The sequence below is a fragment of the Telmatherina bonti genome (genome assembly GCF_933228915.1).
Source record: "Telmatherina bonti genome assembly, chromosome: 19".
NCBI lineage: Eukaryota > Metazoa > Chordata > Actinopteri > Atheriniformes > Telmatherinidae > Telmatherina > Telmatherina bonti.
In genome coordinates this window covers 29,860,744-29,887,344 of record NC_136617.1, presented here as the reverse complement: position 1 = coordinate 29,887,344, position 26,601 = coordinate 29,860,744, and the positions used below count along the sequence as shown (strand labels likewise).

General features: G+C 40.0%; 1 protein-coding gene across 1 annotated transcript in view; it reads left to right on the top strand.

The window, feature by feature from the left end:
• Nucleotides 1–1,569: 1,569 nt before the first annotated feature.
• Nucleotides 1,570–26,601, top strand: part of nt5c1aa (5'-nucleotidase, cytosolic IAa) — a 36,895-nt gene continuing 11,863 nt past the window's right edge. The window contains exons 1-5 of the mRNA XM_079258805.1: nucleotides 1,570–2,218; nucleotides 9,181–9,225; nucleotides 17,712–17,879; nucleotides 17,958–18,087; nucleotides 25,346–25,468. Coding sequence (XP_079114931.1) covers nucleotides 2,063–2,218; nucleotides 9,181–9,225; nucleotides 17,712–17,879; nucleotides 17,958–18,087; nucleotides 25,346–25,468 — 622 coding nt within the window. The 5' untranslated portion in view covers nucleotides 1,570–2,062. The remainder of the gene's footprint in view (nucleotides 2,219–9,180; nucleotides 9,226–17,711; nucleotides 17,880–17,957; nucleotides 18,088–25,345; nucleotides 25,469–26,601) is intronic.

Sequence of the window (26,601 nt, the reverse complement as noted above, 5' to 3'; positions counted from 1 at the left end):
TGGACAGATATTGTCCCAGACGTAAAAGCCTGAAGATGCTGGACAGGCCATCAGAAATGGAGGTTAGCCAGGTTGATGAAGAAGCCCAGACTCCAGGAGCCGATCAGATACAGGTGTAACATGAAGAGCTGGACCTCTCCGGACTCCACAAACCTGAGCTAGACAACATGGAGGCCATCCTTTGTTCCTCAGGGTCTTACGTTCTTCCTTTAGGTCTGCTGTGGGTTGGGGCGGGCTGGCTGAGAGCAGACAGGCGACGTGATGGCAGGTTAAGCAGGCCTGAAAGTCAGAGACTGATTGGCTGACGAGCGAATCAGTCACAGAACGATGAGAAACCTGTAAGCTAGCTCCTAAATAAACCTTTTAAACCAACAAAGTTCTCCACCACCAACTGCTTCAGAGTCTGTTTTAAAGATGCAGTATTGTAACTTTTACAGATTTTCTTAGTTCACATAACGAAGGCTAATACAGCATCCATCTTGCATCCCACCTGTACTGTGAGCTCTCCAGCCAGTCTGATGTTGACTCTCCTTTAATCTCTGGGGCTCTCTCTTTTCCCTTTTTCAGAAATGTAATCTAGTGTTTCTTTGCTGAATCAGCCACTGTGCACATTCAAAAAGGCCTGTGTTGATATTTGTGTGACTCGCTGCATAAAGCGAAAATCAGCTGGAACGTCATGCAGGATCCTGGAACAAAAAGTAGTGAAATGTGGTTTTTCATCTTCAGGCCATGATGACTCTAGAAAAGTCCAAAATAAATGTCCTGAGTCCAGAATGTGGAGTTTTAAAGTTGGAAAGCAAGGTGATGCATCTCTAAATGAGCTGTGCAAGCCACGACAAATAGATATTTCCATCAATATGACATCTCTAAATCCTGCCTCGCATTAACTCGCGAATATGTGAGGCTGCTATGTTGAATCATTTGGATTTATTGTGCTTCCAAAAATAAACTTTAAAGTTATCTGAATGTCTTATGTGAATGAAATGTCAAATGAATCAGACTTGAGGTAAAGTTTAAAGTTATCCTTGAAATGTTTAGTAAGAAATGTTTTTCATAAAGAATGACAGCAAACCACCACAACGTGAACTTGCACATGTAAGGACACTAATGGCTCTGAGTTCAACATTGTTTTTTTTTTTGATGAAGGTTAGATCCATTATCTGCTAACTTTAGGCTAAATTATCCCCTTTCCCTGATCAATCCCCCCCTCACACACACAAGTCCCAGATGAGAATATGCAGACAAAAGGAGATGCAATGCTAAATATTTCTGCAGCTTTTTACATGATTGCCATGTTAAATAAGTGAAATACCTTGAAAAAAAAAGGGAAAAATAATTTGATTTGCACCTTTTTAAGGCTCATAATGATGGTTATTTTTATTTTGAGAGAGTCCCTGAACGTCCCATGAGCCTCATGGGTAAACTGCACTGTCAACGTGGGGACAGTGGAGGCGTGTCCACGCTGAATAAGGAAGCAGGGCTGTGATTGGTCAGCTGGAGAGAAACGAATGAAAGCAGGGAACTGTGAGAGTGACTGAATGGGACAGGGAGAAGGGAGGTGGGGGGTTAGGGGGGGAAGAGAGACAGAGAGGTAGCAGCAGATGTACTGCTGTACAGCCAGCAACACATTTACAAAGGACAGACAGTATGTGTGACTGCATGCAGCCGTACTGTAACACAGGAGGAACTATGGGTGGGATAATGATTGTGAAGCACTGAGCGTCTCTGATGTCCTCTGGATTGGATGCTGAGAGCAATAATCCTCTTGGGAGGGGAAAAACGCGGGATACAGACTAAAGAGCACGAGGAAGAAAAAGTGAAGTCGTCATACTTTGGCTGCTTTGAGGGCAGGTGCAAGTTAGCAGGAAACTGTAGTGAAGCAGGGTTTGATTTACATGACAGCTGAAGCTTAAATGCTACAGACAGCAGAGGGATTCTTTAGTTTTGTTTTCGCACCTTTTTCTTCTACCTCTTCTTTTCTTTTCCCCAAGAGGAGCAGAGTGTTTCTGTGGAAGCTCGAGTGTTGTGGACAGCTCTGGGAGCACAAAGGCAGGAACTTTCTATGGTGAAGATGAGTCTGGACCCTGTGCAGATGATGAGCGGACAGGTGAAGGAGCTGAAAGTTTCTCCGTCATCCAATGGGGACACCAGAGGAACGTGGGAAGAGAAGCCGGTGTTTGATCAAGACCAGCTGGGCCTCACCACCAAGCCAAAACCAGTAAGTCTCATTGACAGTCGGTGCAGGTCATTTATCTGTTTGCATCTGTTGTTCAAGTCCATCATCAGAGTTTTTGTTGGTGAAATTTCTACCAAACATCCCCTCTGTCTTTTTCTCTGCTCTCTCCTGACCTGATGCTGCTCCCCTTCAGCTTCTTCTTCTCAGACAGATGTTCATGTTGCCACAAGCAGCTTTAAGTACAGCTCATTAATGGATTGAGTACAATATGTACCTTTCAGTCTACAGCATCTGGGGTTGGACTCACACTTTATGACATAGGTACAGTTTAAATGTGTATTTGTCTTGGTTGGCAGCAACTTTTAAATTTGGAGAAATAAGTAACAGGTTAGCCTGGATGTGAGCTGAACTTGTCCCGCTCGCTGCCAAAGGCTTAGTGCTGTTTATGGCTCTGCAAGGTATCAGCATACTGACAAGGACACGCTGTAGCATTTTCACAGAATCAGGGAGCAGCCTCCTGAGCCAGTATGAGTGACTCTGACAGCCAAATACTGCAGTAGGTAAGCTGGTGGTAGAAGAAACAAGAGCATAGGAACAGAGGAACACAGACACACGTGAGGGACACAAAGTACAGACGAAGTCCTGGATCTAAAAGTAGCTAAAAGCTGAGTAATCTCTGCTGTGTGAGGATTAGTGTGGCAGTGTTTTCATCATGTCCCAGTGATTGTGCTTCACTATCAGTCTAAATACTATACGTGCCATCACTGTTTAATGTTTAAATGGATTTATTATTATTATTATTAATAAACTTCATCAATCCTATATATATGTATATATATATATATATATATATATATATATATATATAATATATATATATATATATATATATATATATATATATATATATATATATATATATATATATATATATATATATATATATATATATATATACATATAAAGCCATAAACAGCACTAAGCCTTTGGCAGCGAGCGGGACAAGTTCAGCTCACATCCAGGCTAACCTGTTACTTATTTCTCCAAATTTAAAATATATATATATATATATATATATATATATATATATATATATATATATATATATATATATATATATATATATATATTTATATATATATATATATATATATATATATATATATATATATATATATATATATATATATATATATATATATTGCTTTCACTTGAGATCCATCAAAATCTCACAACAGCCATTTTTTATTTTCAGTCATCTCTTTTATCAACTACTTTATAGGCACAGACAAACAAACTAATAAATAAATAAAAATGTAATCTAGCAACAGCAGCTCTATGAGGTCTGTGGAATTTCACCTGTGGTTTACATCAGTGTTTTTCGAGCCAAGGTACACTGTTTTTTACTGAAAAAATCACAAGGCACACCAAAAAGCAGAACTTTTTTTTTTTTTTAAGTCTATATAAATAATATAAAGTCCATCTTGTCAAAGTGTGTTAAATAGAAAACAGATAAACACAAGAAAAATTAATTTTATGATCTTTCACCTGGGCTTGTTTAGATGAATTTACAAAATAAATATATTCAATATTTAATGAAAAATGTATCAAATTTACCTGATTTTTAGACAAATTTGGTGAAATTGGAGCATTTCTCAGGACACACCTGATTATTTCTCATGGTATGGCACAGTGGTTTACATTACCAACAATCACACACAACATAAACCAGTGTGTGTGTGTAATAAGATACAATTCACTTGACTCTGTGAATAAAACAGTTGTTATAGTAGACTGATATCTTGGAGTTGTGAAAAAACAAACAACAAAACAAACAAATTAAATCATTTTTATTAGTTTGTTCACATTTGAGAAGAAGTTCTCTGAAGTGGACATCAGCACTTCCTTGTTCTCAAAAGAAACATTTATTGAATGAATAAATGATCCACAAATCTGATAAAACGTCTGGTAAAATACAGAAACCATTCAACGATTAATGGAAAACATGAATGTTTGACGTTTAATATGAACCTTTTGTGATTATTTTTCACCACTCATCATTGTAGGTGGCATGTCTCGTAACAGTCAGACTATAGATAAATCCAGATGAACATATGAATTAAGTAGTGCTCGCATCTATTTCATGGTGAACATCTCTGAATGCATTACTTTCTTCTCTGTCTTTATGGTTAGCACCGCTTAAAACACTACGTGTTTGTTTCGGCCACAGAGGACGATGCGCACGTCTGGCTCAGTATTTAGGTCTTCATCGTCTTGTTTTCCTTTCATTTTTTCCTATTGCATCCTCTCTCTGGACTTTAATGTCTGAAGATTCTTTACCCTCAATGGTTTTCAGGATATTTTCTACTTCTGTCATGAAGGTGAAAGTTCTGACGTCCAGTACAGAGGACATTATTAAAAGAAAATATTTTCTAAAGTAAACAAATAACTTCAGCTCCGAAAAGCCACTGAACTATCCATAAATAGTTTAGACACGGCTTAGAATTGGAATCTAAAATAAAAATCAGTAATACCATGATTTTGTGATATTCTTCTTTGTTTATTTATTGTGCATGCCAAAATAGATACCATTTTGAAAAGCGTGATGACAGCAAGTTAGCAATGTGACACCCCCTCTCGTGTGACATCATCTTAAAGCTCCTTTAAGATGCTGCTCCTCTGTAAGGATCAATATCATTTAATAATATAACATATGAAATGTGACATTAAGGAGTAAAATTGTAATATCTAAAGTGGACGAATATGGTCTCAGGAGGATTTACAAGACAGCAGATAGTGACTATAATCTGCACCACTTTTTCTCAGTCAATACTTTATTTTTTCATTTATTTTCTTTTTCACAATGTCGCCTTTGTCGTTTAATTGACTAAAACTGTCTACAGCTGGAAATACACACATCCATTAAAAAAAGAGACCACTTCCACTACTTTGTCCCTTTACTTTCCTTGAAACTCATGTATAGTTTAGTTAGGAAGATTGAAAGGACAGCTTTACCATAATCAGTCTTTTGTATGTTTTGAATTTATAGGTATAAGCGCACCAGAAATGTGCTGTCTTTTAGCAGTAAAATGAGTACCAACACATTGAGGACAGCTCCACAACACTGCCCAGAAATGTTTGGCCCAATTGTGCATTTTTGTTTGGTCAAAATCTGCTCTTGAACTACAGTTTTGATTCAATGTGAGTGTGGCTGCTGAAACTCAGCCACATGACCACCACATGTAGCCTTCACCAAAATAAGGGAGACTTCCCATATTAGACCACTTCTGGCCAAAATAATACCGGTACTTGTCGTAATCCACGTTCAGTCCATTAACTGACATTTGGACCACATGTGGCTCTCACAACACTTGCCAGTGAACTGAGCCATAAGCACCAAAAATAGCCTGAATTCGGCCGAAACACGTCTGTGGTCTGGGTGCTTACAAGTGCATTGAAATGGAGAATGTCTGCTGGCTTTTACTTTCTTAAATCTGGTAATCTGACTTAAGTTAAAATAGTTACATGGTAAAGGAGATTCTACTTTGAAAAGTCAGGTGTTCATTAGGCTACGAGCCCTGTTGACAAAATAACTGAGGAAGAGTTTGTTTTTAGAAACAAGAAAAACTCTGCTCGTTTTCTTCTGAGTAGGTTATTCTGAACATAAGATAAATGTTAGTGGCAATTTTATCACACCTAGTGATACACCTAGTGGCTTTTAAAAGTAACATTATCCTCCACTAACTTTATGTCAGCAGTATTATTGCCATCGCGTCTTGCTAGCACAGTGTTAGCTTATAAGCATAACCAATCTGAATGGTTCTAAAAGACTTTACTGGAATATTAAACAACTTTTCCACTGTAGTTAGAGACCTCAAAACCATTTTCATACAAGTAGCCAACTAGTGTCCTGAAAAGTGTGAAAACAAATTTCCAAATCATTTGCCCTGACTTCTTAGTGAAATCTATGGATGGTGTATGAACATTAGCAGCATGCTACTGGAACATTCACCTTTCTGTAGGTGAGTTAGCTGCTGCTTCAGTGCTTTTCTGCTGATCTTGCTCTACTTGCTCCTCATTATTATTGATAGATTCAGATATGTGTAGTTCTAACATTAACACAAGCCTCATTTAGTGCTGTGAAGACCACATGAGCACTGCCACATCGTAATTTCCTTATCAAACACAGCCTCATGTACACACTGGACTGATGCTCCCTTCATGCCCTTCTTCACATTTCAAGGCCTGAGAGCACACTGCCAGCAGAAAGCTTGCTGATGTAAACAGCAACATTTCACATCCTGGATCAGTAAAAAAGATATGAGTGAAATAAATGGTCCTTTGTGTATATGTAAAAATATATATATATTTTCCTTCAGCATGGAGTCATAATACAAGCACCACAGTGCCTTTGAAGTACCCATAGTTACCATGTTTATTGTAATTTTCTGGCCTTTGCATCTTTTTTTTAAATGTATTTTAGCTTGTCTCAGTATCATCTGATGTACACAATCAGAAAATAAAGTACTGAATTGTACCTTCAGGGTTACAAAGGATTGTGAATGTGGTGGAACCAGAGAGAGGGTTCTGGCCTAATGCCCTCAGCCGACCTGCATGCGAAGGAGCAGTAGTTTGGAAAGCTGGTTGAGACAAATTATAGATCTTTTCTTTTCTTTTCTTTTTTCATTTGTGTCTTTCTTGCCTTCCTTTTGCTTGTTCGTCCTTACATAGATTGTGCCCTGGGTGCATGTCAACTTCATCTACAGCATAAACTGCCTTTAGAGGTGTTTCTGTTGTAACCTAAACAGCACAGTTTGCACCTTTTAAGGACAGGCAGCCCTCAGAGATGCAGTATTAGTCTTTATAAGATGCAAAATGCACTGCTGAGGGTACCCAAGACGTACTTTTAAGGCGGAGGGTTTTTTTGTCCTGATACTTGGAGAGCACTGTGCTGCATGTTTTAGTTGTTTTCAACTCCAGGACACCTGATTCAGATTAACTGAACAGCTTTTCAGGTTCTTTGCAAGTCTGCTAATGAGCCATTCATTTCAGTCAGGCATGTTAAAGTATGGAAACATCTAAAACACGCAGGGCAGGAGTCCCAAGGACCAGGACTGAGAAACACTGCATTAAGAGTACCGCTTCAGTGACAGTGCTGTAACTCTAAAAGGTACAACGAGGTGCTTGTTTCTGATAGTAAAGGACTTCTTGCTGTTGTTGCTGAGGATATTTTCTTGTGGAAAACTGCATGTTTGTTATAGAAATAATGTAGTAATGGATCGTGTATATAAAAATGTATAAAACAGTCTAATGAAGCTCAATTCTGCTGAATGACAATCTTGTCCAATCACCTTGATGCACAGCAGAAACCTCTGCAGTGTCCCGTTGTTTTATTCTCTTACCTACAAAGAATCGGCTTGAGTTTTTATATGTCATATTTCATGGTACACAATGACGCTAATGCTCTTTGGTGCAGTTAAAGAACCAAAATTAAGGCTGTTGAGCACCCAGCAGTGGGTAATAGCTGCGAAGGCTACATCCCTCCTGAAGCCGACTAAAGAACGAATCACTGATGATCTTGCACCGGCAGCTGACCAGTGACTGGTGCAAGGCTATGCTCTGACTTTACTTTGGCTCATTTACTGCATTTTCAATGCTCCAAGTCTGTTGTCTTGTCCTCTTTCCACCTTTATCCATTTTTATTTGAGCACAAACTCTTGAAAGGATGATGGAAGATAGGGTCATAACTCTGCCAACTTGTTAGTTCGAAGCTTTTCCGGCAATATTCTCCACAGTCCTGCAGCTTTTGTGTTTACTCTTGTAGCTCCCTAATCTTATATTGCACATTTACATGCAAGTATCCACAAACAACATAATTCCACATGGACACTGCTATACAAAAAACGGCCACCTAGGCATATCCTCTTATGATTTACTATGAAGGATTGTGACATTGTGACTCTGTTTTGCACATGTGGCTCGTAAGTAACCATACCATTACCCAGTTCAGGTATCATGCCAACACTGATCACATGTTAACAAATCACACATATGTACCATTTCTATCTCTCTCTGGTTCATATTTTTAAGGAGCACCATTGACCCAGTGGTGTTACTGGCTGTGTACAGCCAAACTCCAGTGTGACTGTGTCTGCCAAGGCACAAACAGGCTGCATCATCATTGGCCTTTACCTTATCTATAAATATCCACCCCAACTCCACCCACCCTGCCACTTTCTGCTCACACTGTCACCTCTTGATTTTTCCCTCTGCTTCCCCCTCTGGTCTGTTTCCAACTGTTGACTGGAAATCCTTTCCATCTCTCATCTATTCATTAGCCCATTGATAAAAGGGATGTCTCAGAGGCTTTGATATGTAAATAAAAGATGACTCATGGTTAGAGTCATGCAGCAGACCTGCTGATTTGGCAAAGCTGTGGCTGGAGTAAGATATAGAAAGGAAGGCTTCGTGAAAACATCAATAGGCTCATGTATGTCTAGTTTCACCCCACTTTGATTATTCACCCATGTGTGATGGTACGTTTGCAGTAGAGTACTTATGGCTTTCTGTGTAGAGGAGTCTTATGATCTACACATTCCCACTGAGTAGGAGGCCCTCTGAGAGAGAGGGCAGGCAGTTAACACTTCCAGTATCAAATTGCAGCGAAGAACTAGAGTCTGACTGGGATCACTCCCAGAGTGTGTGACATATTATTCATGGAGTAAACTGACTCTAATGGATAAGCTACACCAAAGGTCTCGTACATTTGAAAAGCTGTGGGAGTTCTGTGTTTTCCACAACAAACATATCATTTAAAATGCGGCATGCATTGTTTTTAACACTAGTTTTACACAATTTTTCTGCATTTATAAGTTTCCATTCAACCAAAAATGTAAGTTGTGTCACACTTATTGCAGAAAAGATTACCCTGAACTGACTGAAGGAAATGAACAAATGTGATGAATAATCTCTAATGAATAAAAACAAACTGTCATTCTGCTAAGGTGACAGGGAGACGAGCCCGGAAGGTGGAGGGAGGCGTGTTCTTCGTAAGTATGTCCCATCATCACGTGAGGTTAAGTTGTGTTTATGGCTTATGAGCGATCATCATTGCTGCCCTTCCACCCTCTTTAACCTCTTATGTGCCGGCTGAAGCTGTGACCTGCATGATCACGGACACACCCACTCTACTAACCAAAAACCTGACCTGAAACATCATCATGTGTGCTGCGTCCTGATTCTTTCTGGATGTTCCTGGCTGAACTGAGCTATTAAACCAATAGTTCAACAGCTGGGCCACTTTAATGTGCTTTACTGATTAAATATTTAATGTGAGCAGACAGGCTTAATGCTTTTTTAGAGGTGTCAAACAGACACCTAAGGTTCATGTAAACTTTTCTTCTTGGATCTCTTTCAGATATAATAAAACCTCTGCAAGACTCTCTGACATTTGTCACTTGGAACAAAGCCTTTACAAACAGCATGCACCGTGGCAGGGGTCATAAGTCTAGATGAGTACCGCAGTTATTGGGAAACATTGTAATCTGAGAATGTAGTCTACTAAAAGCATCTGAAACTTAAATGTTTAGGAAACAAAAGTCCCCATAAGCCCTATACATTTACAGGCTACCATGACAGTGATGATGGGAAAGATTGTCAAAATCAGAGCTCAGATATGTGCTAATGGTCTGCTAATTATCACAGGATATTCCAACACTAACCAACAAGATAAGAAAAAATAGAAAACATTTTCTAATGTCAGAGTAAATTACACAGCTGTTGTCAATGTGAAGGCTGGGTGCTTTTAGTGCAGTTAATATAACTTTTTAATAATTTTTAACTAAGAAATGGAGATATAATTAAACTTAAGTTTCCCCTCAGATAGAAAAAAAAGTAAACTTTAACATAGCCTCAAGGTTATAAGAAATATGTTGCGAGAAAATCTGCCTTCAGTGCTATGTCAGGTGAATATGTTCCTTGAGTGTACAAAATACCACCAAACCAGAATTTAAGTCAGATTACTCGCGTGCAGCACAGAAAATTTGGAGGAACCAGTCTTCACAATATTTGCATGATGTGCATGTGAGGATAATATGTATCTGCTGGGGGGAGAATATACTAAATAGACATTTTAATTACCAATATTTCAATGTAAGAAATTCACCATTAGCTAGCTTGAAGGGTAAGGGTGCAGCCATTAGGAGAAGCCATGAGGAGAAGACAAAATATTTTCGCTAGCCTTGCTAGCTAGTTAGCCTAGCTGTTAGCAGCAGCCACTGACAGCTTAGCTAGCCAGCATAGTAGGTAGTTTGCCTTGGTTATCCTAGTTTCAAGTTTATTTGAAAGAAGAAAAACACAAGTACAAAACATGTAGTACTGAACTTCTGGACATGCATATTTGTAGAATCAATGCTACAGCTGTTACTAGCTGTCATGCAGTTGCTAGTTGTTGCAGCTTGACTGAATTTCCTTGCTTCTCTTGGCAGCTGCTGCCTCAAGCAAGGTTGCCATTCCCGTCAGTTTAGCTGCTATGGTTCCAGCTAGCCCACAAATGGCTAAATTAATGAAAGTTAGCATTGTACCACTGTGGGTTATAATTCAAGAAAGTAGATGTGAGCGAAAAAATGAAAACATGATAGCAATGAAAAACCAGGGCAAAAAAGATGTGGATCGGACAATTAATAACTGAAACCAAGGAGGATTTTTATTGAATGAGTTAACGAATAAATGCAGAGCAGGTGGGACAATCACAAGCAGGGACCTCCTGTTTGTAAGAGAGATTTTTTGGGATGAAACAAATCAACAGGTCCTTAAAAACAAAATAGGCAATCAAGCTGTCGAGGAAAACGAGAGAAAAAAATCTCCAAAAACCCCCAGACAAATAGTACAACCAAGGTGTGAATAAAACCAAATCGTTATCACTTAAAGGTCAAGTGTGTGATATATAGTGACATCTACTGGCACAAACAGGTAATTGCAAGTTAATGAATAAACCGAATCAACCAATAAACTACAATTTCCAAAAAAACAGTAAATGATTTGTTTCTTCTAGACTACAAATATGCAACAAGGCATTTTTAGATTTTTAAAAAGACTCCACCCATTTTCATTATAACATGATTCTACACATTATTTTATTGCCGCTTTATGTACAAAACATTGGAATTTCATGTGTATGTGTTGCTGTCCATTTCATTTTTGTTTGTGGCTTCAAGTTTTAGCTGTTGAAACTCCTGAATTAAAGTCTTCATTATTCAGAAAGAGGAAATAAAGAATCTGAGAGAATCATTTCTGTTCAATGAACAGTAGTTCATTGTCCTGATTAATCGCATGTGATTGTTCTTAGGCATTGATGAGAGACTATTTTCCATTCAGAGGAACAGGCGCAACATGGATGTTGGCCCTTTTATCATTACCATTGGTCTGGTTATCTTATAACCACACCAAAACTCAGAAATATTCAACTCTGAACATAGAAAAATACTAAATTGAATACAACTACAGAGCATGTCTTTGGATGTTGGAAGGAAATATATATTAGTGTACAGCCACATATTACTAACATGTGATCTGTAGCTTTTTATTGCTGCTAGATCATGGTGTTGTGGCCAGTAATGGTTAAACAAATTGCACACATTGGGTCTATGTTTCACACCATGTTCCTTAAACAGCTGAAATAAGTGTCTCTAACTCATAACGGCACTGTGATTGTCACATAATATGGTTTTAAGATCATTTTGTTCTTTATCATTTTGAAGTTTGTATGCAGTAAAAAAAAAAAAAAGTAAAGGTTATTAAAACTAATTAGAAATTCTATTGTTACAATCCTGTTGCCAAAAACATGGCGTATTGGTATAATAACTCTAGTTGACTTCATCTGACTGGACGCTTAGGGTGCAAAACAACCACACGAGTGGCGATGGTTGACTGAGGATTAAAATGTTGTGGAGGCAGAATGAGCAAACACCGCATCAATATGGTGACATCGAGAGATAAAACCAGAACACATGTTCACAGATTATAAAGTTGACCAATGTCTACACAGCCTCTTGTTTTAGTTTCAAAAGTCTCGCTTTCAGAACCTGAATTACATGTCTCTTGCTGAGGTGTCCTGTTGTGAAAAATCACAACAGACTGCAGGAAATTATTGTTCACAGATCATCTTTGTTGATAATGTTTTGGGCAGACTATATGTGGGACTTGTAGATTTTGGGGAATGATATCATTGTGGAGCTGCTGTTGAACGGTGACCTTGTTGTACTGAGAAAGACATTACACCATGTCAGTTTTGTGTTGATTTTTAGTTAAACTATTTAAGAAGGCAAGCCCAGAAAGCTTGGCTACATTTCTACAATTCAACATTAAAATCAAATCAATTTATATAATAATTTTCCACATACAAGCACTTAGCTATGAAAAAGCTACAAGCTCATTATCTTATCTCTGGCATTAGTAATCACCTCAATTTAAAATACATTGTCACTAGTTATGTTTTATTGCTGTTGATGTCACCAGACCGGTTTAGGAGACAAAGATGCCAACACACGTAGAAACAGTCAAGTTCAGGAAAAACAAAGGAGGACTTTCTAAAGTGGAAGCACAGAAATCACTTTTCTCTCCTTGTGATAAAAGACAAGAACATGAGAAATGTTTATTTTAACTGGAAAGAAAGTTTCTCCATGTTGGATGAAAGCGACTCCAGTCACATAAAGCATCACTGAGATGCGACATTCAAGCACTGAGTTTATAGTGTTTATGTAAGTCTGCCATTTACTATCAGACGTAATATTCAGTTTTATAATTAAACGTTCAGATGCATTTACAGCTGCGTCTTAACAACCTGACCTTATTTTACTTTACTTAATGTACTTTACTGGACTTCACGTTACTTCCTTTCCTTATCTTTACTTTACTTTACTTTACTTAATGTACTTTACTGGACTTTATTTTACTTCACTTAATGTACTTTACTGGTCTTTATTTTACTTAATATACTTTACTGGACTTTACGTTACTTCCTTTCCTTATCTTTCCTTTACTTTCCTTTACTTTCCTTTCCTTTCCTTTACTTTACTTTACTTTATGTACTATACTGGACTTTATTTTACTTTACTTAATGCACTTTACTGGTCTTTATTTTACTTAATGTACTTTACTGGACTTTACTTACTTTACTGTACTTTACCTCACGTTACTTCCTTTCCTTTCCTTTACTTTCCTTTACTTTACTTTACTTTTACAAGAAGTAAATAGTAACTACAACTACTTACTTTTAAGTAACACTAGATGTATGTCCCCTCAGGGCTGCGGTAGAGTAGGTAGCATGGTCTGGTCTCTATCTGTTGGTTAGTAGCTAATTATTCATTTGGACAGACCCAGGAAGCTTATTTACATCATTCCAATTAATCACAACATAGGAATTAAATGAAATAAAATGAGAATTAAGTAAAACTCTTAATTGCCATATGCACCTTATAACTAAAACACAGCCACGTTATTTATCTCATCCTCAGCTCTGTGGTCATGATTTAGCAACATGTGGCCACAGATTAATATATTTTCTAGCTTTGTTACCAGATAGTCTGTTTATAGCAGACGTGTGGCAAAGGTTTCTAAAAATGAAGTGTTCATGAAATTGTTAAGTGTCATATTTTTCTGCATGTGCTTATTTTGCATGAAGTTGCACGGAGATGTTAATAAAAGTTTGTCTAAGTGCATCAGAACGGATAAAAGATTACTGGCATTTCTATCAGTTTTGTTTGATAAAACTAACTGTATGTGAATATTTATGTAGCTCAGTGAACAAAACCACAGTTTCTCTGAAAGGAGAAATATGTTTTAACTTTCACATGTAGACGTGATCTGGTTTAATCCTGGCAAAGCGTGTGTGTGTGTGTGTGTGTGTTAGCAGGTAAGTAGGTAAGATGTCAGCAGGCAGTGCTGTTGTGATGAACATGGCTGAAATGGCTTTTCCAGCCAGTGGCCTATTTAACAGCCATGAGGGCTACATTACACAGACTCCCATCCTGGCTCCTCCTGCCTCCGACGTGACGGACTACAATTAAATTCCAGCTTTAACACCCAAAAATAAATACAAGTTTAAAATAATCAGCATAAATTCACGTTATGACCTACGTAAAGTATAATTACAAAGCCTTCGATCAAAGTCAAGCACACATACTTTGACATGGACGTTATTGTTAGCCCCCCCCACACCCCCTTTAGTTTTCATCATCTAAATGCAGCCCACTGTGGGCACTAATGCCTGCTGCCCCAGCAGTAATGTTGCCCTCAGCATAAACACACATTAAGTAACATGAGACCAAAACACCATGGAGTACTTTTAATCTGAGAGCAACATGTTGGGTTGAATCTACATGCATGCGGTTTCAAAGAGGACGTCAGGACATTATTCAGAGTTTGTTTCATGTCAATGGGAATAAGCAAGCATGCGATGATACTGGTGCAGCCTCACAAAGCAGCATTATCCTGCAGGGATCTGATGTTGTGCTGGAAAAACATGATCTAATAAATAAATGTTTAACTGTGCTCGGTTTAATTTGGCTTTTTTGCAGGAACTGTAACCTTTTTGAAAAATTTATTTAGCAAATAATCAAAAATAAACCACGTTTCAGGGCTGTCTAGGCTGCCGTAATTATGTGTCATGCACCCTCTGCGATGAGCGTGCTTGCTTGATTTTCAGCACTCCACATCTTTACAACATCCATAAAACGTTCAGCACGCATCTCAGCATGATGTCTCTTCTCTGTTCTCATGGCAAGCCAAGCATGCCAGTGCACTTTTTGCTTACATAATGGGCTGTAACCCACAGGTTGCTATGACTCCATTGTGATATCCTCTCGTCTCTACAAAGTGCTGCAGTCACTGCATGCTGCAACTCCTTAATCCTGTTTCATGCACTGTGTGTGTTCTGGTGACAGCTGTGACCACCAGTAGTTTCATTGTTGGATGTAATCCAAAAGACCTCAAAAACAGATTTTTTTCACTATCTTTAATTAAAAATATACTGTCCTGCAAAATTATTTTCTTTCTTTTGGTTATTCTCTTTTTTCTACATCAATCTGTAATTTAATCCATAGCACAAACATGAACTAATCAAGGCCAGTGATTTTTTTTTAAAAAATGGAAAAATTTCCAAAGAATAAGAAACATGAAGCTGTGAAGAGATGTTTATTAATTTTCTCTGAAATCAGTAAATGTCTAGTGGAGCCACTGTCGTGATGCATGGACACAGAAAAGATTAGGGGTGGGAAAATCGAATGGAAAAATCGAAAATTGGGTTTTTTTCTTTCACAATTTTAAAATTGATTATTTTGTTAATTTTTTTTTTTTTTTTTTTTTTTTGGAATTGAATAAAATTAATCCACTATAAAATTTTGGGTAATTTTTATTGTTTTTATTCATCTTTTTTCTTGTCTTCCTGGGCATTATAGCAGCAGGTTGATGGTCTGGCTACTGTGTTGTTTTCTCCTAACTGAAATCAAGAAAAATTACAAGCAAAAATAAGTTTTATCTTTTTTTTTTTGTTTGTTTTTAACCTACAAAAATCATCAATGTTGAAGAATTTTGAGAATCGCAATTTAAATCGAATCGGCATCCAAAAAATCGGAATCGAATTGGGACAAAAGCATTTCGTCACAGCCCTAGAAAAGATGGTGTTTGTGGAAAATGACTGAAAGAAGACACAAAACGTAAACTGTATTCATCCATCTATTCTCTTAACTGTTCCAAATGAGGGTTGCGGGAAGCTGGAGCCTGTCCCAGCAATCACTGGGCGAGAGGCAGGGAACGCTCTGGACAGGCCGTCAGCACATCGCAGAGAGACATAAACTGTATGCAAAATTTAAAAGGTTGTTTGACCGCCTGAGAAGATCATCTCCACAGTGAAGCATGGTGGTGGTAACATCATTGTGCGGGGGACACTTTTCATTGGTAGATCTAGTAAAACTGATCTGAATTGAAGGAATTATCAATGCTGCTAAATACAGACAAGTTGTTAAGGAAAGTCTTTCTGGGTCCTCTGAAGGAAGAACTGGGACACAAGCTTACTTTTCAACTTCGCAAAAACCCCCAAAATACTGGAAACATCTAAATGTTCCCAGTAAGCGCTCAGAGCTCAAGCTGAATGAGAACCGGAGGAGCTTTAAAGACTGATGAGCACCATCTGAACCCATCCAGATTGAAATGGAAAGATAAATTATAAAAATTTGCAGTGATTGGATGCATCAAAGAGACAAATCTGCTGTGTTTGTTTGGCAGTTAAAATATGATGCGCCTTCAAAGTGGTGGCAGGTTTTGACAAACGTTGCAAAGCCCCATCAGAAAGTAAATAAATAAAAAATTAAATTAAAGTTATATTTTCATTCGTTTCACTTCAGCTTATAAGTAAAAAAAAAAAAAAAAGAAAAAAAAAAAGGACAAACGTTTCTGGGACAGAATCTTTAAAAACTAAAATCTAAAATCCAGATGATGGAAACAATTCAGCTGAATTTGATTAAAAGCTGGGGTAGGTATGTTGGGGGGCTAGCAAGATGTGAAAGTAGCGCCCTGTGTTGGCTCCTCCCCCTCTGGTTTTGCTCCTTGCGTGATCCGAGGCTTTTTTCTTACCGCCACCAAGGAGGTGATGTTTTTACCGGGTTTTTCTGTTTGTGTTCAAGATAACTCAAAAAGTTATGGACCGATTTTAACTAAATTTTTAGAAGTTGTTGGAAATGTGAAAAGGAAGAACTGATTTAATTTTGGTGATGATCTGGATCACCGTTTGGGTCCAGGAACTTTTTAAAGGCCGTGGCGGAGTTTTGTTTTTCTGTGTGTTTTTCTACTTTGCAGTTTTTTCCACCAACGATTTTCTCTTTCTCGGCTGTTTAGCAGGAGGAGGCAAATAAACCGAACCGGGTCGGGAAGTCCTTCCTGCATTTTCTCAGCCATGTTTGCCTTCCGAGATGTTACAGTTTCAGAGGACTCAGAAACTCTTGAGGTTCTCTCATGGAGGCGTTCTGATCTTTTGGAGATCTCCCTCACACACTGTAAAACACGGCGGCGGGAGGACCATGCTCTGGGCTCATGCTGCAGTCAGCAGGACAGAGAACGTTCCCAGAATGACCCGACATCTTCTAATTTTGGACGCAAAATGAAGGAAAAAATGCTCAGTAACGATGATTTGTTTAATCTTTTATAGGAGCAGAGTTTTGTGCAGGTAAAGTATCATTTGTTTAGTATTTAAAGATGATGTAAAAACATGAAATATGTTACAGGCCAACAGATGTGAGCTGAACTAAGCTTTTAACTGCGAGGAAGTCGAGGCCTCTGGATAAAAGGACACAGCAGGACAGAAGCAACTTTTAGCCATTTTTACTGCTAGATGTTTTTTATTCTTCAGGCGAAAACCAGTGATCTGTTCCTCTGACCTCTGACCTCTCCCTCCTGCCCTTCATCACCACCTCACTGGGTATTATTGCTGCCTCATCTGTCTTTTTGTCATCGCTCCATCCTACACTTGTGTGTTTTTCTGCAGCCGAAGCCGGAGAACGCAGTGACGATCGCCGTTTCTTCGCGAGTCTTGTTTCGAACTGAGCGTGAGCAGAAGGTGTTTGAGCAGGAAGGTGTGGAAGAATATTTAAGATACCAAATCGAGCACGAGAATGAACCCTTTGAACCTGGACCTGCTTTCCCCTTTGTGAAGGTTGAAGTCGTCCAAACAGATACATGAATTTTTATTGTTGTGTGAAGCTTGTTTTCTGACTGCTGCTGCTTCCTGCAGGCTCTGGAGGCGGTCAACACTCGTCTGCGGGACCTTTACCCGCAAAGCGAGGAACTGTTTGACATCGTTCTGGTGACATACAACCACGCGCACGTAGGAATCAGACTCATCAACACCATCAACCATCACAGTGAGTCTCACAATGATCTAATGTGATAACTTTGGTGACTTTAAAGAACGTTTAAAAGATAAAACTTCTTCACGCCAAAGCAGCAAATAAAAAAAAGAATAACTATAATTGTGTTTGTGAAACATAATCTAATTATTTATTTCACGTGTTGAATTAACCTGATTTTTTTTCTAAATTTTTCTTGCCTAAATTCCCATTTATTGCAAAAATTTAGAAAGAAAAATGGAAAATATATTGATTAAGAAGTGGAGGTGATGCTGGATGGGAGGGAGCAAAAAAATAAATAAATAAATAAATAAATAAATAAATAAAATAATAAATAAAATAATAATGAATAATTAAATATAATAAAATAAATGATTAAAAATAAATTAAATAATTATTAAAATTTCTAGACTAAATTTAGTCAGTAAATAGTTTGTGAATCAGGTTGGGATTAATTGATTAAATATAATCCTAAATTAAGATTTGTTTGAATAAAAATGAAAATGACAGATTTTACAGCACTGAAAATGATTAAGCAAATATTTTGATCTAGAATTCAAATGAAATTATATAAAAGGTATAAAATGTAAATGAAGAGGGTTTTAAATAGATTAAACTCCAGTCACTTTTCACAACTATAATCTTTCTTTTGTCACATTAACAAAGGAGAGATACCCACGACTCCTGATACCAATGGTGGTGGACGTGTTGTCAGGTGGCTGATTAAGGATCATGTTGAGCTAAAAATGGGAATTATGATGATTGTCCTTCTACCATCCTGGGGGAGAATGACAGAATGAGGATGAGATTTAAAAACCAGTGATCAGGCTGGGCGGCTCAAATAAAGGCAGGAAAGATCATCATCAGACCGGAGTACTGACACCAGGATTAAGGACGAAGTGAGCCAGGCAGTCTGGGAAAATGTGACGCTGGCAGAATAGTAGAAGAAGAAATACACCTTTACGTAACAGTAGAAAGGTTGTCTTTACTGGGCCTCAGTAAACGGAGAAAAGTTTATAAAGCGAGGAAGACAGGAAGTGACGTGTTGAAGAGCGACAAACTGGAAAGCTCAATGCCGCTCTTCCCTCCCCCCCAGACAGTATGGCATTAAAACTGAAGGAGGCTGCAAAAATTCAGTCACATGACCACAACGTGTGGCCGACGAGGAAACTGCCATAATCTGTGTCGCAGAGGAAATTTCACAGTTTATCTTCCCTCTTATAATACTCGTCTCTCTCTTCTCGCATCTAATTCTCGCACGTGTGAGCTCCGAGTTCTCTGAATTTACAACTCAACCCTGCTGCTTTGTGGTACTCTGACCCCAGAAAGGGATCCTGCCAGTAGATGGAGATGTGTGACAGGTAGCAGACCAGATCTCACCCTATCCCAACTTCGATCAGCTTCCCAAGTCAGTCTGTTCAAAAAGACCCTTTTCTGACCGTGTGGTCAGACCTCTGTTAGATACGGACTACTGAACGGCTTGTCTGCTTGCAACCACAACCCGCTTCTGCTTTATTTACTTGTTTCATTCTAATAAAATCTCATTAATCTTCTTTTTCCAGCTCATCAAGACTTTTCAGTCATTTATATTTGCATCAACATGTCCAGGCAAACATTAGGACCATCTCTGGCCCCAAAATACTTGCCAAAAACAGCCAGGCCAACAACTAACATCTGGACCACAGGAGACTTGAATATTTCAGGCCAGTCCACCAGGTGGCATCTGGTCTGCTTATGGTCCACGTAACACTTGCTAATGAGCCATAAGTGCCAAACGTAGCCAAATTTGGCCCAAACCTGTCTGTTATCTGGTTCTGCTCATACAGGGCAGATTTTTGTGAAAACCATGTTTAGTTTGAATGCAACGCCACTTTGAACACATGAAAAGTACCCAAAGTGGTGCTGAAACCACACTGCAGCCTGCAATACTGCACCAAGTCCATTTAACTGCTGCATATTCACAGAAAAAAGAAGAAAAAATAGTCCAAAGGCAAAAGTGGGACTGCTAGCAGGACATACCGCACTCTGAACAGTAAATATGAGAAGAGTTTTCTTACTGAGACCATGGTCCTCAGCCGGAATAGGGTGGATTGCCCTCTCCGGGTCGGGAGTCAGGTCCTGCCTCAAGTGGAGGAGTTTAAATATCTCGGGGTCTTGTTCACGAGTGAGGGAAGGATGGAGCGTGAGATCGACAGACGGATCGGTGCGGCGTCTGCAGTAATGCGGACTCTGCGCCGGTCTGTCGTGGTGAAGAAGGAGCTGAGCCAGAAGGCAAAGCTCTCGATTTACCAGTCGATCTACGTTCCTACCCTCACCTATGGTCATGAGCTGTGGGTCGTGACCGAAAGAACGAGATCTCGTATACAGGCGGCTGAAATGAGTTTCCTCCGCAGGGTGGCCGGGCTCTCCCTTAGAGATAGGGTGAGGAGCTCGGTCATCCGGGAGGGGCTCAGAGTAGAGCCGCTGCTCCTTCGCATCGAGAGGAACCAGTTGAGGTGGCTCGGGCATCTGGTCAGGATGCCTCCTGGACGCCTCCCTGGTGAGGTGTTCCAGGCACGTCCCTCGGGGAGGAGACCCCGGGGAAGACCCAGGACACGCTGGAGGGATTACATCTCTCGGCTGGCCTGGGAACGCCTCGGGATCCCCCCCGCAGAGTTGGCAAATGTGGCTGGGGAGAGGGAAGTCTGGGCTTCCCTGCTTAGGCTGCTGCCCCCGCGACCCGACCCCGGATAAGCGGCAGAAGATGGATGGATGGATGGATGGTTTTCTGACGCAGAGCATATTTGCATTTAAACAGGGACTACGGAGTACAAAAGCTGTGTTTAGTGGACGAAAAGTGCAGTATTTGAGCAAGCCTAGTCTCAAATATCAAGACTGTGCTGATGGAGGAGATGGATTAGGATGAGAAATACGGTACTTCATCATGGTTCTGTCTGTTTCAGACAATCTGGCTGCTCTTCAGGCGTCTGCATGCATCAAGACATTGGACTGATTTATGAATTCATTTAAAAAGTTTACCCATGACTTCCTCTTTGTGTTCATTTCTGCCTCCTTCATTTGTGACTTTAAGGCTCACGTGTAGCTGTCAGACAATATGATGAACAATAAAAGCCGCTGAAATCCAAGACGCAGACGTTGACGCAAGCTCAGCTGAGAGACAAACAGTGGCGTGTATGAACAGCTGACTGATGGGACCCTTCCCAGGGAAAATCTCTGACCCCGCCATGACATCCTCCACACAGACCACTTCCTGTGCAGCTCCTCCAGTGTTTTCAGATCCTTGAACCTTGAGACTGGCTTGACTTTGGGATTACGCCTCCTGGGATGGAAGAACCATCCGAGGGTTTGAAAGAAAACATGTCTGAGCGAAGCCGCTAAACCAACGCAGAGCCTTCGGGATGCTTTCATGTTAGATCTCCCTGGTGGTTCTCTGCATGAGGGGGCCCAGTGCACTGAAACTGTGCCCCAACCTCTGATCTTTCTGCAGAAATGAAGGAAAACATGGCTGCTGCGATCAAAGCAAGAAGAGCTTCATCATTCCTTCCAGTAAAAATACGATGATTAAGACATAAACATTTATTTACCCCTTCAGCTTCCGCCTTGATATGGCGCACATTCATTTATAAAATGATCCGTTTGCACTATTTTTATCTAGGAAGGTTCAAGCATTGGGTTATTTTGCCCTTTGTTTTGACTGACAACGTAAAGCATCTTAGTACTCATCATACGATCAGGAGGCAGAGTGATGGCAGGCTCAGTCCCCCGCTCCGTGTGCAGTAAACTGAAACATGGTGCAAGGATTTTAACCTGAACACGAGCCTCGTATCTGCATCAACCCTGTACGTGGCCACACGCTGCTAGTTTTTGCTGAGGAGGCGTCGTCTTTGCAGTCCTGCTGATTTCCTGCTCCTCTATTACCATGTTTTAGATCTTCTAAACAAGCAAATAAATCAAGCGGAGACACATGATATGAAAACATCGATGTACGAGGGGACAAAAAAAAAAAGGATAGAAAAACATCAATGGTGAGGACATTTTCTTCGAAAGACTCCCACGCTCCCGCGCCTGTCTTAAAAGCAGAGGAAGATTTACAGGTTTTAACAGATGAGGTGCTGTACAGTGAGAATGGGGCGGGGGGCGGCTTGATTTTACCAGGGCTCGACTACAAAGTTAAATAAACCTTGTAGAAAATCCATGGAGGACGGTGAATTCTTACAGCGATGGAGACGCTTGAGGCAGCGACAGATTCTGTCCGGATTTGTGCCTGAGGCCTGTTTATGAGTCACTCAGTCTTTCTTTTCATGTTTTAAAGCTTTATTAAGTGATCACTTGGTTGTGAGATCAATATGAGAGTTGAGTAATGCACCTTTGGAGAAAATAAACAGGGTTGACGAGGGTGATGATCTTTGCAGATGGTTTTTCATGCCATCTGATAACAGAGAAAAAGTGCATTGATGTTTCACTGTTGGATCATTTTTTACATGTTACGATTATGAAGCCAGAACTTAAAACTCAGCCAACCAATGAGTTTAAACAGATTTCTTGAGATAATGATGGTGTTGAAGGTGGTCTCGCTTAGTCTGGAGGTCTGGAACACAAAATACAGAGGTGAACCAAAAATAGGGGTGAGGAGACAAAGAGGCCAAATAAAATGAATGTTTTCCAGAAGCTGAGTGAATGGGCGGCCTCAGAGTGGTCCTTCAGAGAGGAAAACAGTTTCCACAATCCAAGATCTCAAGGTCCTAAAAACACTCCAGGGTCCACACCAAAAGATAGAGTTGAATAAATCCAAGGAGCAACCAAGAGGCAGGGTCAGGATCAGGCAGGGTTCAGCAACAGGTGGTCAGTTATCGTACCAACAAGGACGTAGCAAAGATGGTGGTCGGAGACAGGCAGGGTGAAGACCAGGTATTCTCAGAGTCATGAACAACGCTTGTAGGCTTTGGAAAAGACGATCTCACACTGAGCAGATCTCTGACAGGTGTTTAAGCAAAGGGAAGTACAGGTGAAGATAATCATCAACCAGGCAGAGGAAAAGTGCAGCACGTTAAGGCCTGTGCAGTTTAGGATGCATTTCAAGTTGCTCTTGTTTGTTTTTGAATGTTGCTGCCTCTCTGAGCTCCTCCATCCTTTAACACCGTCTTGGTCTCTCAGGTCGGCTGACCAACTTCTCCTGACTGTACCAAAGACTGAATGAAAGAGGGGACCGGGTCTTTGCAGCAGCAGCACCTAAACTCTGGAATGAGCTGCTTTTATAAATTAGACCGGCCTCCTCTGTATCTGTTTTTAAATCTCTACTGAAGACCCATCTGTGTCACAAATGCAGGGTTTCGGACCCAAAGAGCAGACGGGGAATGTAGCGCTGAAACAAACTTTATTACAGAGTAGGTGGTGGTCCAGGGAGCTGATTAGAGTTGCAGGCCAGCAGACAGGTGAATGGATGTTTGGGAGTGCAGGTGGATCCAGGTGCGGCGCAGGACTGGTTGAAGAGTTTGTTCCAAAAGCTTGATGACAATGGGATCATACTGGATTCTTTAGGAAGACAAATAAACATTAAACACAAAACAAGCACTTAGGTGCAGTTAGGTGTAGACCAGGTGGTATGGACTCAGGGGGATTCAGTTTTATAAAATCCATGACAATCTGTTTACGCTGGCCTTTTGTACACAAGGACAAGTTGAGGCCATGTACACATATAGCATGGATTTTATAAAACTGAATCCCCCTGAGTCCATACCACCTGGTCTACACCTAACTGCATAAGTCTGTAAGGTAAATTCAGAGGGCATTCATTATGTTTGAGTGTAAACACAGGTCGCACATAAGACATTGAGCATTTTTTGTCAGAGCCAGGTACGTTTGAAACCTAAAATCCTGGTTGTGTATGTCTACATGCAGACACACAAACAGAGTATCTGTGTTACGGTTCAAGAAGCCAGAACCCAAAACTCAGCCAACCAAGGAAGTTAAACAGATTTATTGAAATAGAGATGGTGTTGACAGTGATCTTGCTTCGTCTGATCGTCAGGAGGTCAGGAGATTGGGGAGTAGGCAGTCTCAGAGTGGTCCTCCAGAGCAGGGAAAACATTTTCCACAATCCAGAATAACAAGGTCCAAAAACAGTCCACACCATAAAACACGAAAGAGTTGAAGAAAACCAAGGAGGAAGAAAGAGGCAGGGTTCAGCGACAGGTGTTCAATTCATTCTAACAAGGATAAGAGATGAATAAGAATAAGAATGAGTAATAATAAGTAATAAAATAAGAATAAGAAATAAAATAAACAAAAGCCAGAAGTGGTTTGATGTTAAGGTAGAGATCATTCCAGTCCAGTCCAGCAGGTTTTCAAAGTTGTTCTGCTTCAACACATTTGGATAAAATGAAATGAATCCAACAGCCTATGATGTTCTGCACAAAGACTCATCAGTCAGAGTTGTGTGTTGGAGCAGGGATACATGGAAAACCGGCTGGATCGTACTCGGTGTGAAAGGGTTAACAGGTTAAATCCAAACTGAGACAAACCCACCAGCGCTGCCCTTCCTCTGAACGATTAAACATATATCTTCGGTTGCGCCTACATTTTTAATATTTCATAACCTTTTAACTTAACTTAGCTTCCTTCTATCTTCATCTTCATGCATATTAGTCTCCTAGTTTACATCTGTGACCTTTCCAGCTCGTTCCTGTCTTCTGTTCTTTCATAAATATCACCCAATTCTGCCCGAGGACACAGAAATCATCTACTGCTTTGCAATCATGGGTCTAATCACTTCATATCTGCGTCCCTTTCATTCTCCACACACTGTCTCACGTGTGCTGTTTAGATCAGGCCACGGCTACACATTAAAAACGCCCCCCTCTCCAGTTCACCCAGCAAAAACATGCAAACAGAGACGTCTCGATTCCCTCCACCTCTCATCTGTGCAACCATGCCCTCCTGCAGGGCCGTCTTCTACGTACTAATTTCCCTCTTTGGATCTTGTCCACCTTGTAAGTAGTGGTAAAGTTATCCTCTCCATGTCGTCATCTACTTTCACCTCCCACGACTCCTGACTGACTCTTCATGCGAATCAGCTCACGGAGCAAACATGAGCTGGTGATGTCGGTCGCAGCTCACATTATTAATCACAAGTAAACACAAAATCGTGTTGCTATGGTGGCAAGTCTGCAATGCTGCAAATGTACTGAATGTTGACATTCAACACCAAGGAAGCACTGAAATCTAAAACCTTGCTGCTATTAGCTCGCTGCTATTTGTCTGTCTTATCCCTCAGATTTATTCATCGAGAGGTTCTGTATGACGGGAGGGAGCAGCCCTATTGGCTACCTGAAGGCATGGCAAACCAACCTCTACCTGTCTGCAGATGCTGATAAAGTCCGGGAGGCACTGGCTGAAGGTGGGAACACACTGCTGCACGTGTAACGAGTCCTACAGCACCACAAAGACTCAGGACACTGAGACATGAACTACACACTGTAAAATGTAACTTTGCTTTTAAAAGCATGTATTTAGTGGAAATAACTTAGTTTAAATTTATTTGTGATTAAAACTAATTTAAAAGATGTTTGCAAGAGAAACTAATTTTTGGGTATGTGGAGGCTTTTGTTAAGACAGAACCGAATCCAAAAAAAACTATTTGCCTTTCTCAAGCTGTATATTAAAGCTGGGGTAGGTAATCTTGCTAAGAGACACATTTTTTTTTACTCTGGGTGAAGTGGTTCCTCGTCCTGATAGTAGTCTATACATTTTGTAGTCATGAACAATACGGAATATAGTTAGAGGCCTCAGTTTACTGTAAATCTGTAAAAACTCTGACCAATACAAACATTTTGACCAAAATGGAGCTGTTCATTTCTTATATTTCGTAAGCTTCTTCCCCCGGCTCCCCTCCTCCCTCTCCAGCAGCACATACCTGATAGCCACACCCTGCATATAAATAGCGTGTTAGGATGAAATTACAAAGTAGTGAAGAAGAAACTTCAGCATAAGAAAGGAAATGTATGACACAAATCCTGATCATGTTGCACAGACGAAATAAGTAGAAAACAAAGAGAACTGGTCCAAAACCAGAGCCCTGAGGAACACCAAAATCCACAGAAGGGTACATTGTCAGCATTTACAGGGTGGAATCTGTTCGATCACGTGGATTCCAGCCAGTGCAAAGCTGAGCTCTTAATCCAACTGTTGTTCAAAGTCAGATTGTGAGTGGTATAACAACATAAAAATAGAGAATCAATTTAGAGTGATCCCGCCTCCCGCCACTGCGCTACATCGGGAGCACGTACCACACCTGCTTTTGCCATCATTGTAACGTCTCATAAACAGAAGGATTAGGCGAATATGAACGCAATAATCTCTTTGGTAAACTCACCAGCCATAGTTCGAAATAACTTCATCCAACGTTTTCCACCCGCCTTATGTATCTGTACATGTCCTTGTTAACCAGTAGAAGGTAACCAATCACCAAACCTTATCCCCCGGGACGTCACAAGGATTTCCAAGTAGAAAAAAACTCTCTAAAATGACGCG